This window comes from Carex rostrata, chromosome 25, assembly GCF_964058835.1.
Source record: "Carex rostrata chromosome 25, lpCarRost1.2, whole genome shotgun sequence".
NCBI lineage: Eukaryota > Viridiplantae > Streptophyta > Magnoliopsida > Poales > Cyperaceae > Carex > Carex rostrata.
Window position 1 is genome coordinate 4,936,614 of NC_135942.1, and position 15,999 is coordinate 4,952,612.

The 15,999-nt window shown below is 33.2% G+C and overlaps 1 protein-coding gene across 1 annotated transcript; it reads right to left on the minus strand.

Annotated features, from left to right (window-relative positions):
* Nucleotides 1–3,288: 3,288 nt before the first annotated feature.
* LOC144543648 (Peptidase M1 family protein) lies at nucleotides 3,289–14,064 on the minus strand. Its single transcript, XM_078291986.1, has 33 exons — nucleotides 13,884–14,064; nucleotides 13,627–13,717; nucleotides 12,824–12,919; nucleotides 12,696–12,737; nucleotides 12,298–12,438; nucleotides 12,117–12,192; nucleotides 11,485–11,561; nucleotides 11,204–11,317; nucleotides 11,048–11,122; nucleotides 10,850–10,957; nucleotides 9,820–10,032; nucleotides 9,365–9,426; nucleotides 9,191–9,218; nucleotides 8,994–9,080; nucleotides 8,885–8,910; nucleotides 8,720–8,783; nucleotides 8,350–8,430; nucleotides 8,203–8,250; nucleotides 8,092–8,115; nucleotides 7,942–7,953; nucleotides 7,801–7,857; nucleotides 7,578–7,687; nucleotides 7,329–7,409; nucleotides 6,948–7,128; nucleotides 6,343–6,491; nucleotides 6,010–6,148; nucleotides 5,780–5,926; nucleotides 5,549–5,630; nucleotides 5,283–5,458; nucleotides 4,397–4,507; nucleotides 4,190–4,306; nucleotides 4,007–4,078; nucleotides 3,289–3,679 (listed from the first exon to the last, which is right to left on the minus strand). The coding sequence occupies exons 2-33, from the start codon at nucleotides 13,702–13,704 to the stop codon at nucleotides 3,599–3,601; spliced, it is 2,955 nt and encodes a 984-aa protein (XP_078148112.1). The 5' UTR covers nucleotides 13,705–13,717; nucleotides 13,884–14,064; the 3' UTR covers nucleotides 3,289–3,598.
* Nucleotides 14,065–15,999: the final 1,935 nt, after the last annotated feature.

Below are 15,999 nucleotides of genomic sequence, written 5' to 3' on the forward strand. Positions count from 1 at the left end.
TTTACATAAAAAGACGCTGCTACTCTTTTTAAGCAGCTTGCTATCTATTATATCTATTCTATTGTTCTCATTAAACACTTTCTTTTATACAAGAATAATTAAATTAAAAAATAACAATTTAAAAAGTATTAATTAAGAACAAAAGCGCTATAACAACATATAAAAAATTGTGAGCTCGATGTTAAAAAATGAGCAATCAAAATAGCAGCGTCTTTTTTGAAATTACTCTCTCTATCAGATTTGTCGACTTTTTACTTGACAAAAGATAAAAAGGAGGGTTCAAATGCACTCAAATGTATTCTATCTTTCAAATTCTTTTTCTCCGTTTTCAAAGTCCGAATAGTCAATCCGAACCGTTAGATGTGATCTATATATTAAGATGTGCTTGGAGACCAAATTTTACATTTTTTGGAATTTTTTTACTATTTATTAAGCCACTTTGAAAATGGCTGATTTTGCATTTTCTGGACCATTGGATCAGCGATTTTCAAAGTGGCTTAATAAATAGTAAAAAAATTCTAAAAAATGTAAAATTTGGTCTCCAAGCACATCTTAATATATAGATTGCATCTAACGGTTCGGATTGACTATTCGGACTTTGAAAACGGAGAAAAAGAATAGGGTGCATTTGGGTGCACAAAAATTTGAGTCCATTTGAACCCTCCTCAAAGATAAAATTATAATTAAATCACATCACATAATAGACGAAATTCGAAAAACGGAAATGATGGATATTTTTGTTGACAAAATCGGCAACAAAAAATAAAACACAAGACACAACACTCCAAATTGAAAATACGATTATTTCTTCATCCCAAAATTTGTAGGGCCCTTGCTAGTTGCTAGGATCAAGCAGTACACAGGGTCGGATTCAGAATTTTTGTCAGGAGACAAAAAAATATTGAATCAGATTTAAATAACTTATCGGATTTAAACCCATTAACTACTTGAATACTCGAAAAAAAAATAATGTTTTGATTTATATTTTTCAATACTCTGACTTAATTTCTGATACTTTAACTTATAATCTAATTACCAATCATAATTCAAGAAATTTATTTTGATTTTAACACTAAATTTAATCTGAATTATAAATCAAACATTTAGAGGGGTAAAAAAAGTTTCAGAGAGAAACAAAGTCGATCGGTACCGATAGATCACTACTAAAACTCAAAATCCGGAAAGACGGCTGCTCCCCGTTCAACTCTGAGTCCGCCCCTGGCGGTACATCTTTGAGTGCCACAGAAGATCTCTGAGAGCCCGGGCCCGTTCCTTTTTTAGGTCCTTTACCTTTCTTCTACGCGAAACCTCGAGGCTGCTTAGATCAGGAAAAAGAAACACAATTCCGGTCTCCCTCTCTGTTTCCTCATTTTGGGATCCGTCAGCGGCTTTGTATTCGTAATGCTGAATAAAATATCTATAAAAAATGACATATTAAATATATTACTACACTGTAGTGCCTTGCAAGTGTGGAATGTTCTGTTGCTCGGATCCTCAACAGAGCAGTCAATGCACGAGGCAACATTGGCACATTGCTTCGTTTCCACGACAAATGCATTTTTAGTGTGCACAAAATATTACATTATATAAACTTTCTGGCAGCCGTCTTTCTTAGATTTTGAGTTTTAGTTATGATTTATCGATTTCGATTGACTTTGTCCCCTTTTGAAAACTTTTTTGCCTCCTTTGAATGTTTAATTTATAATTCGGATTAAATTTAGGTTAAAATTAAAATAAATTTCTTGAATTATGATTAGTAATTAGAATTATAAGAGCATCAGAAATTATAAATCAGAATATTAAAAAATATAAGTTAAAACATTATTTTTTTTTATCAAGTACCAAATTAATTAATAAATTTAAATTCGATTAGCTATTTAAATCTGATTACTGGTAAATTTTATGAATTTAAACATGTCTTATTTAATATTTGGTTTTAAGAAAGTCATACATTATAATTATACGAGATCATGTACATCACAGTTCAAATGCATTGTTTTATCAGATACAGCAGCTGCACACGTTAAAAAGTTCGCAGCTTGTACTTGCTCGAATTAATTTCTGTTGTTAACAAATCAAGCTATCAAGTTCGAATCACTTGCAAATCAAACTTAAATCCGACCCAAATCGTTCGATATTTTTAAGTGCCAACTCGATATTTTTATACGTTATATTTATTTCATGAAATTATACTATTAATATAAACTTATCGGTACCATCTGGATAATTTATATTTTAAACGAAAGTATTATTTTAGTCTCTGCTTTTTCTTTTACTTCAATCTTAAGTTCTCAACTATTCAATATAAGCTCGAACCTATGACTCATTCAAGTGTTGAATACTCTTTCTCCATTTAAATTCAAGCTAGCTTATTTGAACAAGTTCGTTTGAATTCTTAACAAATTAAACTCAAATTAGTTTATAATTCAAAACCATAGTTTGAAAGTTATAGATACCACAGTTTGGGTTGCCTTTTTCAAAGTGGAAGCAAATATGCTGCGATCATACAAGATTACAGGGTCCTGCGATTCCAATTTCAACCCTCCTTCATTTATTACATTGTACAAATTTTAAAAAAAGAGTTTTGTACACGGATCTCAAAATATATGAACGATTGAGATTAGAATCGCAGGACCCTGCGATCCTGTAGTATCGCAGCAGATTTATTTCCTTTCAAAGAGATAGAAAGTTTTGGAATTTGGAGGGTTATACACGCTATGTAATTGGGAGTTAGGTTATTACCTGCTGGTCGTTGCAAGTGAGTCCAGAAATCATCTGTGGCGAACAGAATCCATCACATGGTGTTGCAAACAAATGGGTATTTGAATTCATTGCTTTTTGGGAGAAGCTTTAAAACACTAAACATCATTGCGAAAATTGATTGTCATACATGTAGTTAGTAGTTACAGATTAGTGTAACGCAATATCTTATCAATCGATATTAGCTTCATTAACATGCCAAAATAATTCATGACTAAATTCTAAACACACATGTATTATTATAATTTTGTATCTTAATGCTCCAATATAACAATTTACTTTATCCATGTCATTTAAATTTTATGCAAAACTATCAAAATATATATATCACATGAAAAATAAATACATTGGACAGATAACATGCTACTTGTATAAATTTTAAAGGATATACTGTCTGTCCATCTGTTCAACAGCATTAGCTTACCATTATATCCAATCACTCAAGTACCCATCACTTTGTGATATCAATGGTCATTTTCAAGCCTGTCGCATCAGTCCAAGGAGCATGAAAACCATTGTAACAACTAATTTAGCAACAAAAGTCTACTGGATTCTATGTGAAGAGAAAATTCCACAACAGACATCAGTAATAACTTAACCAACAAGACAATGAGATAAACCGCAAATTTAAACAAAGCAGATACATTCTAGATGACACATTGTCCGTAACCTCCATATTTGTAAAGCTATGGTTCACATTTCACTAGTGTTTACTCGGTTTAGAGCCCAAGACAGGGAAATAAATTACATTTCTTGGAGCATATATCAGCAGTGCCAGATAATCACTTCTCTCATTTCCAATGGGCAAGCACAAATTCCTCAGCAAGGAAACTAACTTTTAAGCAGCCAAGCTTTTGGAAGCTATCTCATAAACATTCTCAGAAAGCCCGTTAGCTGACACTATCATCTCCAGCTGGGCCTGCAAAGCAAATGTACTGTTTCAGATGATAGCCTAAATTACTGCACTGGGAGAATTCACAACTGACAACATGTGACCCCACTGGTTTCTTTTCTGTAAAACCATGCATTTTCTATTGATTAAAATGCAACCAAAAAGTTACAACAAAAATTGTCCATTTTTCATAGGTTTGGATTCAAATATTCAACTAGTCCACATATTTCTTTTACTCTTTCCTTTGTATGAAAAGATGATATCCCTTGACAAACTTAGCTGTTCATTTCTTGCTGGAATACTTGAGAAAGAAATGAATATAAAAGAGAAATGAATATAGAAGGTAAATGTCACCTTGGCAAGGGCTTGTCGGTCCTCATCAAAGCGCTTCCACCTTGAAAAGGCAGAGACCATTCGGGAAGCCACCTATTTTTCCAAAAGATAAAAAATAAAAGAAGTTATATAAGTCAATGGAAGTTGAACATTGGTTAAGAAAAAGGAATGAAAAAACTGGAATGTACAGTAAGGCAAATAAACCTGAGGGTTTATTTTGTCAAGTTGCACAACAACTTCACCCAAGAACTTGTATCCTGACCCGTCTTTTGCATGGAAATTCACAGGGGACCCACAAAATCCTCCAATTAGTGAGTAGACCTGAAGACAAGGAAAGTACACTACTGTTATATTGGCTAAAAAGCGTCAGGTTTAAAGATGAAAAAATAAATAACTAAATTCAAACTAAACCTTATTTGGATTCCTCATGTCAAAAGCAGGGTGGTTCAACAACTTCTTGACATTCTCGACATTTCCTGGTGTGTCTGACATGGCTTGGAGAGCAAACCATTTGTTCACAACCTATTAAGGTTGTGATGAGAAAGACAAATAAATAGAAATCCGAGGTCATAAACTTGCAACATTATAGTTTATCACATTAGGCTTCTGGTAAACATGCTCCAATAGTTATTTCCATATGTATTTATTAAGAACTCCAAGGTTGCATTTATTTGTCCCCTATGCTACTACGATCTGCCTAACAACCTCTTGTATGCATTTATTTGTCCCCTATGCTACTACGATCTGCCTAACAACCTCTTGTATGCATATCGGAGGCATATACGATACATGTACACTCATACAATACACTTACAATGAATGTCTGATAAGCCAGCTGAAGCACATAATATTTAAATATATTTTCTGACAAGATATCACCAACTGATATGGTATGACATTGAAATCATTGGCCACAGAACATCACCCAAGTGACCTTCAAATCACATGATAAATATTTCAACCTTCAATCTTTACTCCACTCCTATGTTTCCTTAATTTCATTTCTATTTTAAATTTCTTCAATCCTATAGTTGTATTTTATTATTTAGTACACTTTTGGCTTACAAATTTTACCTTTTGTAGTAATATTTTTTATTATACACCAAATATTTATGAAAGATATATAAAGCCCATCATATCCAGAGATTTTTAAAAAATGTGTATTGCTGTATCTGTATCATATCGGATACAATACCGGTATCTGTACCCATGCAGTATAGTCTTTCCATAACTAGGGTAACAGGATACAGTTAAGGCTTGCAAGATGGAACAAAAGCTTGCAAAACAATAAACTTACAAGGAAGTCCTGTTGCCACTTGTTATAGAAATCGGAGAGAACTTCATCACAGATTTGACCTGGATTCTGGGCCAAGGCTGCCATTGCAGCAAACTGCTCTGTCATGTTTGATGAAGACTTGTATTCATTTACTACCAACTCAGTCACATCTGGCTCATTCAGCGTCGCAAGATAGACTATATTTTTCAAATCAAAAGGAGAACATTACTATCCTTTATTATACAAGTTCCAAGAAAGGAAATCAGGGTGTACAAGCAATGACAAACCGAGAGCAGTAGTTTTCAAAGCACGACGAGCCAAGTTCTCATGATCAAATACATAGGGTCCAGAGATTCTATTGTTTGCCACCTGTGAACAAATATCAAATGAAAATTGTTCATTTTATTATTATTAATTATTTCATGCATACAAAGTCAATTAAGATTATAAGTGCAACCTTCCACACATACAATCATATAAAAGAAAACTATGATGCATTCAAAAAGAAAATAACTTGCCTCAGCAAGTAACTCTTGTTTAAGTTGAACCGCAAGTTCCTTTCTGATGAAAGTGCGCACAGCATGCACTGCATCAGGGTCAGCAACTGGCATCATATCCATTATCTCCCCTTCACCAGGCAAGGTCATTGCCTTTGATATGAACTCCTGAACAGTATCAAATACTTTTAGCCTTCCTTTATAGAAAAGTTTCACATACGGAGCTTAGCTTTACAACTACTATAGAATACCTTGTCCAAGGTGACATTGCAAAGGATACTTCGAATCCCCTCAACAAACCTAGGGTTCAGGGCCAAGGGTTTCTGTTGCTGGAAGTCAGCTACCAGACTCAGCATGAGCTTGCGTGACAACACTTGACCCGCCTCCCATCTGACAAAAATAAATGTAAAAATAGACATAATTGGCCTGATCACAAGTCACTATGCCAAAGCTCTAGTTGTGAAGACAAATGATGATTGCAATTATAATAACACAGAATATGTTAAGTCTTCAGTCAGAAGTTCAAAAGCAACAAAAGCAGTAGGTTGACACATTGTTATATAAGAGTATAAGATATGCAAAACCTGTTGAATTCGTCAGAGTCATGTGCAAGCAAGAAAAAGAGGTCATCATCGGTCAGGTCAGAATCAAGGCGAATAGGGGCGCTGTAACCTCTCAATAAGGAAGGAACCGGCCTCTCCGGTATATTAGAAAACACAAATTCCTCTTCTTTCTGCAATGCCATAGCCATATGGGCACTGTTATGCTCAGATACTTAAATGTGACTACCAAGTAGAGATGTTTTGAAGAAAACCCAATTGCATGGTAATAACAGTAAATCTTATCTTATGCATATTTGGGCTTAATCTTCTTGAATTGCAAGTTTCAAACTTGTTTTAAGAATGGTTTCTACAGAACTCTGTTGTAACCAACTAGAGTATGGAAATTTGTTTAAGCTATAGCTGTTCGCCAAAATGTAATGTTTAGCCCTTGTGATGTTTCATGCCTAGGGTTTACGAAGGAGAACAGTCAGGTCATGACGTACCTCCACTACACGTGAGCATTTTATTCATATGCAATTCATATATGATTTGTACAAGTCAGTACAAACCAAAATGCGGATGCTGCAATCAATAGTGGGGGAGCAGGAGGGGGTGAGAAGAGTGAATAAGCAGCACTGTTATCATACCTTGTTAAAATGAAGCACAGTGGTGTAAACAGGTTCGCCAGAGGAAATGGTTTTAAGCACTCCATTGCTGCTAAGAGAAGAGAGAGGCATGTCTTTGCCAGTTGAGTCCAGAAGGCCCACAGCAACTGGGATGAACATTGGCTCCTTCACTGCCTGACCAGGAGTTGGTGGTACTTCTTGACTGCAGGAGTGAAGTTGAATATAAGTTGATCAGTTCAGATGACTTTTTTTTAAGAAGTATTTTTTTTTGTAGTTAACTGACTAGTTAATATTTTACATTTGAGTCAGTGGTTAAGTGGATTAAAAATTACTTAATTTGCGTGAAATTACCTATTAATTAACCACTTATTAGCAGTAGAATAACAAGTTTAGGCCACGGACCTGAATTTCAATGAGAAAGTCTTTGCCTCAGCATTATACGAGGAGGTGACCTTTACACTTGGGGTCCCTGCTTGAGAGTACCTGTTGAATAGATGACATGAAAAACGAAGCGATGTAAGTGATCAATATAGGAATAGGTGATATGAAAGTCAAATAAATAGCAGAGTGGTCTATATAGTGCGTGTACACACGGAAAAGGGGTTGGGGGGAGGGAGAGATGGGGGGTTTAAGAGAGAAAGAGAGAGATACCATAGCAAGAAATTAGCCAGGTCCGCACCATTTGCATCACACATGGCTGCATAGAAGTCTTCACATGTCACAGCTTGTCCATCATGCCTTTGGAAATATAGATCCATCCCCTAGACAAGCAAGAACAGGAAAGAAAAGAACAGTAAATAAAATAATAGCAGACAGACAGTGAAAAAGTATATCCAAAAATGATAATTTAGTTGCAGTTTGATATAATTAGTACCTTACGGAAACCTGAGGCTCCAAGCAAGGTTTTGTACATTCTAACAACCTCAGCTCCCTACAGTTAAAACGAATGAAATTAATATCACCAGTAATTCCAAGTTCTTCGGAAAATACCAAAATAAATAGAGTATGAACTGACCTTCTCATAAACCTGCAAGGATCAATCATTTCAACATTGACGAAAGAATGCATTGCAACAAAAACAAGAGAAGTCAGAATAGATGCTAAATATTTCATAGAAGAAAAAAGAACAGATAATGAATGTGTTGAGAGAGCAGCATGATCATACTGTTACTGTGTAGAAGTTGTCCATCTGTAAAAGAAATGGGAAGTATGTAGATATAAGTACAAAGATCACAGGATGAAACATTAAATGCGGCATTATGTTGACTACAGTTACCTTAATGTATGAATGGGGACGAACTGGATGAGCCATTGGACCAGCATCCTACAATTATAGAAAAAAAAAATTAGATATATACATAATTAAACAAAAACAAATAAATAGCCTTAAATTATTTGATAATGCAGGAGAGAGAAATAGAACCTGAGGGAATTGAAAATTTCGGAGTCTGGATACATCTGCTATGCGCTTAACAGGGCGGCAACCCATGTCAGAAGAGAATTCCTGAGAAAACATAATTTGGTGCATATTTAAGCACTTGAAAAAAAAGACTATAATGAAACAACAAATCAGGCTATAATGAAACAACAAATCAGGAACAACAGGTGATCTTAACTTATGGATTATAAGCATCTACAATTCCATTTGTCTTCTTACTAATTGTAAAAATCATGGAATGCAAAGTATCCGTATCATATAAATCATTAATTGTCTGCACTTGAGCATGCTTGTACCTACTTTAACCCTTTCTGAATTAAAAAGTCAAACAGGAAGCAATTTTATAAAGCATTACCTGATCCCTAAAGACAGTTAGACCCTCTTTAAGACTTAGCTGGAACCAATCACGGCATGTAACCCTGTAAGAGATAAGAAACTTGTTAGCAAGTGCAGATTTGTTACCCTATTAATGTTGAATAAAGTGAGCATGAAAATAATTGCATTTGCACAAAGTACTAACCGGTTCCCAGTCCAGTTATGAAAATACTGCGGTACAAACAATACAAGAAATCAGGAACTAGAAGTTAATAGATATTTCTGGTGTGAAAGCTAACAGGGTTTAAGTGTACCTCATGACCGATGACTCCCAAAATTGCTGCGTAGTCTCCATCTGAAGCCGTCTCAGGAGAGGCCAGCACAAGTTTGGAGTTAAAAATCTATTAATATTTTGTAAATTTTAATTCATGTCAGCACTTTCAAATGCAATCAGCAAATATATCAGAAATGCAGTGATGCTAATTACATTATAATTGATAGTAATACTTACATTTAGACTCTTGTTTTCCATAGCTCCCCTGCAACCAAGGAACAGTAAGCAAAATTGTTGTCTCAAACTAATTTCTGAGAAAGAGAGAGAGAGAGACACCTAGGCAGCCTCTGCCAGGTTTTTTTTTTTTTTAAAAAAAAAAAAAAAAAAAAAAAACCAGAGGGTGGTTCTTACATGTTGAAGTCAGGAACAGCAACAATGTTGAACAAATCTAGATCGTATTCAAGCCCGAAAACCTGGATCATAAAACATCACTAATTTGGAAGAAAATATTCCAATATGATTGGAAAGGAATAATGAACAATATAATCTGAAAGCAAGAAATATCCTATATGCCCAAATAAAGTATGGGAACTACCAAACAAAGGGTCATGCATTATCTCAATAAAACAAGAAATATCCTATATACCCAATTAAAGCATGGGAACTACCACAAGATCCACAACAAGTTTATAGGAAAAAAATGGGTCATTAGTAATAAGAGAATCTTTTGAAGATAAGGAGAAGTGAGTCATAAATTAGTAAAGGAAGATTATATGTATGTTGTGGGCATATGCATCATTTTTCCTGTTTTACAGAGGTAGTATGACATTCTTAGATGCTCCCAAGGAGAAAGAGAGAAAACTGACTTCTTCATCCCATTTCATTGCAGCTTTGAGAGAGTACATAGCATGGGCAGTTTTTGGCACATCCTGGGCAGGTGTGTAGATTCTAAGGGCAACTTTGCGGCCGGAACAGGTCACAAAGGAATCATCTCTGCTTTCCAATTGACCCGCTACTAGTGCAAACAGGTAGCTCGGCTTCTTGTAAGGATCCTCCCATAATGCATAGTGCATACCATCCTACAATCAGAACTTATCAAATAAGGAGCATTACTAGAGTTAATATGTATGAAGATTCTAAATTCGAGGTTTGCTTTTATTTCAATTTTGTTCATTTGTACAATGATTGTGTAAATCTTTTATATTTCAATTTACTTGACTTCTGTTTTCTTCTTACAAATGAAATAAGACGGGGACTGGGACTGTAAATGGAGTGGATATGGAATGGATAGTGCTAGAACTACATCTGTATCTGTGTTTCATTGAATGGATATGAATATTAGGTGGATGTCAAAATTCAAAACCAAATCTGCACCTAAATGGATACTGATGCAGAATGGATAATTGATGAATGCAGATTCAGAACGGATACTACTAACAAATATGCAAGTTAGAATAATAAAAAAAAATTACAAAATTGATTACGAATTTGCATGCATTATTAATTTTTAATAATAACAAGTATATCAAAAGATAAACAAACAGAAATTTCAATATATTCATCATTGTTAGTTATTATAACATTATCTGCATCCGTATGTATCAGCTGATAAAGATAATTTATTTCTTTTGCTTAAAGTTTCCACGTTGTGCATTTTGTTTTATTTCATCGAACTATTTCAACTCCTGTCTTCCTTTTTTCTTAAGACATTATCCTTGGTTTCCTACTGGCATTTCTTAGAGGCTTCAAATTCTTTTTAGTATAAATACAGATAAAACATCAATAAAATTAACTACAGTGATGATAACAACAATGAAGGGCAATGTGCTGGCTTCAATGATGAATCAAATAAAAATGAATGATGACAAGATTAATAATAATATCAATTTATTTCACCTCGAGGTCTCCTTGCTCTATGAGGTTTCCATTAGATAGGAGTACAGGATACTTCTCTTTGTTAGCTTCAATCCGGCACGTGTATTTTGCCATTACATCAGGGCGGTCCTGCATAAAAACTCCAAATCAAACAACAGGGTCTGGACAAAATATAAACAATATAGATACATATAAGTTATACTGTTGATAGTAACTTGCCTGATAGAATGTAATCTTCCGGAAACCTTCAGCCTCACATTGGGTGCAGAAAACTCCAGAGGACTTGTACAAACCCTATAATTTATACAAAAGAAAATAAACAATTGAATATTTTTATTGAGCAGTAAAGGGTATAACATTTAGAGCCTAATATACCTCCAAAGATGTGTTGTGAACAGGGTCTATCTCTGTAATGATGTCCAGCTTAAATGCTCCAGCTGGTGGAGTGAGTAGAGTAAGGTGGCGTAAGTCCTGCTTATAATTGTCACTCTAGAAACAGAGCAATGCAGTGTTATCAAATAAATAACTCAAAATAATAGAAGGCTGTTACAACTAAATCATGTGAAGTGCAATATACATGTTTGCTATTTTAAACCACAAATAGACCCTAAATCTAAAACCAGCAATAATATTAAAACAAGGGAAATAAATACCACCTTGAGATCCTTGCCATCAATTTTGATGGATACTAGCTTCAGATCACGTCCATGGAGAACCAGAGGAGCAGAGATGCCTATTTGACGAGTAAGATAACAATATACAAGCAAACATTAAACAATCTGATAATATCTGATGTATTCATTACTATCAAATGGGTATTAGAAAAATAAAGAAAGGCCAATATCAACTCTTAAGGAAATACTTGGATTGTGCTGTTGATTGAGCTTATAATATATACCAACTATTATACCAACCCATACTGACGGTAAAAGAAAGATCAGCATGCTACAGGTTCCTACTAGTTGGTACACCAGAACTTATCACCATGTACTTATTTCTATACTTTAGGATAAATTCATCATTAAGATCAACAATTAAACATTGCTCGAAACAAAAAAAAAACCAGCTAATCATCAAAGAATGAAATAAAATAAAAGAAACATAAACTGTAACCTAGTGAAATCAGGCCCGAATGATTCCCTTATAACCATATAAGTCTATACTCAACAGTTAAGAAATTACAAGCCTCAAGCTTCATATGTAACAAGAAAACTAAAAGTACTTATTTTAATTTTTTTTCTTAATTGTTACTTCTATTTCATTTTTTTGGGATTTGATGCCAGCTGACCTTCCTCACGGGGGTAAACAGCAATGCTCGAAGTGACTATAGTCTTGTCTTCACCGAGTTGAAACTTTAGGTCAACCTGATGTTAGTTACATGACATAAATTAATTGACAACAATAATAAGGTGACCCAGAAATATGAGTTTGGATATTTTTCAAAGTAAAATCACAATATTCATATGTACCGATTCAAATAAATAATCGGGCTTCTTGTAATCCTTCAAGAAGACTTCCTTTGGGGCATCCATTTCAGGCTCTTCTGATTGTGCCGGTACTGGTTCAGTTGCAACTGAACAGATCAACTTCCTACCACCTAACCTAAAGATCTAAGATATGGGCATAAATATATCCAAGGTCAAAATATGTAAAAGTCTAATAATTTTTTTAGAGTTACATTGAATTTCTTTTTCAAAGAAGATTCTTCTGAGGCATGAGGATTGTCCACCGAAGCAATTAAATTTCAGTCTAACACTGAGGAGGATAGCTCAATATAAGCTAAGTGGATAACACAATTTGAAGTCTAGGGGCTTAGAACCAAGTCTTAATATCAGAATTTAAAGCAGAATTTCAGTGTTTAACTCACTGGGGAATAGTAAATGGGAAGAGATCTGCTCCAGTAAGAATCCTAGAAGAAAAAACGAGGAATACACATATGAGTCCTGGAAAAAAGAGTTGGGACAGGGTGAGTTTATTGGCTAAAAGCAATTGTACCTCCTTTTTTACTTTTAATGACTTGGTAGAACTGTAGTTTGCAGAAACTTTTTTCGTTGCAGCACGAAATGTGAAGCTTTGACTTGTTTCCCTAAACTGAAATAATAAAAATAAACATTTACTTGTCAAAAATATGGGACATAAATTTACTGCAAGCTCCCTGTCTTCAGTTATTTATTTTTATTTTAAAGTGCAGATCTACTTAGATTTATCATACAAACACAAATGAGAAGATGAAATCAATCCAGAAATTTGTATTTGTGAGAATGAAATCAAACAAGAAATTTGTATTCCGGAGTCACAATCACTAATCATAGTCAGGAAAAAAGGTCCCCAATAAATACTTTTCCAAGACTAAGACACAGTAGTTAAAAACATTGTTTAAACCAAAACAATGAGCTCACAAAAATAAAAACCATACACTGACCGAGCGAATAAGTCAACTTCAAAGTGGATTTGTTTATCATTATATATTGGATTCCTAAAAAAAGTGTTCCGTCTCAGATATGATTTTTTTTGTTTTTTTTTGTGAAATGCTGTCTCACACATGCTTACAGAAAATTTTATCCAAATTGTCAAATAGATAAAAATTTGAAGAAATTCCAGGGTATTAGATTGGTATCACATTTGGGATTTGAATTTTAAAATGAATAATTGATATGAAGTGACCCTATTCAGCTTTTCTCTTATTAAAAACTAGTGTAAGCTTAATTTCATAAAACTTCAACAAAAGGATTGCAACAATGTAAACTTATTGATCTACAAAATTTTGACTGATCTTATAACCGGGTCGAGATAATCACATGAAAGGAAGAGAAAATGCCTAAAACCCCGCTCTTTACGAAGCTTGAACCTTGGCATGGGACTATCAAACGAGCCATTTTCGCCTAATCTCTGATTAATACAAACAGCATCATTATTCCCCAATATTCAGACAATTTTCACCAAAAAAAAAAAAAAACTACAAATTTTCCACCTCTCAGTCAGACTGAACTAGAGGTCTGGCCAATTAATGGGACATGTTTTGGGCGAAAGAGCGATTGAATCGGAAGAGACTCACCGTCCAAGTTACGCCGATTTCCCTTCCAGTTTGTGTGCGACCTGAATGAATCTTCCGATTTGATTCTTATACTTATTTTTGTGGATACGATTTATGATCGGAACTTGGAAGAGAGATTTGGGATAGCGATGAAATGGCTTGACCGCTTGAGCAAGTAACTACTAAGAAGATCAGTCTGCCAGGTGGTTATAAACAGGCTGCTGGGGAAACAGTTATGTTTTTGGGCCGTCGATTAGGTCTGTTGGGCCAGCTATTACTTTTATTGTTTCATTTAGTTGGGTTGTTATTTAGTTGTTTTTCTAGAGTTTCTATTTTTAGTTTTTACTTGTACATAAATTAATTAAGAATAAATATAAATTCTAACAATAAAAACTTACATAAATTTTATCTGTATGTCGCGCTTGATATTGTATAATAAATTATTTTATCTCTGTTCTTATATTATGCACGTAGTTGTTTTGATCCGTAAACAGCTGAGATTAAAAGATGAATTTTCGAATTGAATATCAGCCCTCCAATTACATAATTTGTCTTCTTTTGATTAAATACATCTATTTTATGTGTAAAAATTGAAATTTAGTTTAAAAAAACATACTCGTTATACAGACTACTATATGGTTTGTCACAATTAAAATTAAATGAATCCCTAGCGATCTGTTTCCTTCTTCTCCTTACACCTGTCTCTGATTCTTGCAATTAAATTATTTCCTTATTCTCCTCCTTTATAGTTTCGACAATAAAAATAGAACCAATCTCATCTTTCCGAATTTTGTTTAGGACTACTATATTTTTATGAATAGATAAATAACAGATTTTGTGTTGATAGAAACAATCATATCTTTCTGATTTGGAGATAAAATGAATAATATTTATAACTTTTGTATAGAGAAATTATATGTAGAAAAATTTTCATTGTTAAAATAATTTCCATCAAGAATATATATGTAGAAAAAAATTCTTATTTTAATCATTTAATCATATTTTTCTCGATTTTATTTTTTTACAGATCATTTCTCCTCAAAATTGTTTAATTAAACTGTCTTGCTTGTGGAAAAAAATTAGATATTAAATCGTAATAATACTTCAAGATTTTTTTTCATGTTATATTTGAACCTTTTTTTTCATTTGTTGTTGTTTCTTTTATTATTATTTGAATTTCTTTTTTTGTCATTTGTCTTTTATTTTTCTTTAAATATATTTTTTCCTTAATTTTGTGTAAATGTCAAACAAAAAGGTCTCTTCATATTCTATTCAATCTTATATTCTTATAATATATTTTCGTTACAAAGCACAGACACAATACTAGTAATGAATAATCAACATTGGAAACTTTCACTTATCTTACAGTTTTTAGATTCTATTTTGTCCATACTTACATGACTTTATTGGTTCGATATTATTTTGAATAATAAAATATGTGCTCTATATTATTTTATTATCATCTAGCTTTCAAAATGTATATTATGAAGCCTGATTATATCTAAGTGTTATATCTCTATTTCTTTAGATTTTACAATTAATTCAGTCAGGGCGTTCTTCTTTTATTTTTTTTTCTTGCATTATATTAAATTATTGCCTTGTATACATGAAATCATATGTCTTAGCATAATTTCAACAAACCTACTCTTTTATATTTATTTTTTCCTTTTTTTTAGCACAAACAAAGTGTTTTCAAAATCATATTGACTATGTTGGTCCTTTCTTTAGAGATATTAATTTGCTTTTTTCGATATCCATCAAGCACCGGAAAACAATTTGCATTTTACTTGTCAGGTGCGTGTGACTAATGTAAAATTAATCATATAAAAGTTGGTTACTCTTGATATATATCTCTACATGTATATGTATCCATATATTATAATAGATAGAAGGATCCACTTATATCCTTTTTGGTGACACCCAATTATATTTAATATTTTTAAAATTTTTAAAGTTCAAATAGTCGATCCAAATCGTTCAATATGATGGATATATTTAAATGTGTTTGCTTATCAAATTTTAGATTTTTTTAGATTTTTTTTACAATTTATTAAATATTTTACAAAATCATTGTTTTCAGATAATTGAATTTTTGTACCCATCTTAATAAATAGTAAAAAAAATTCACAAAAAAATG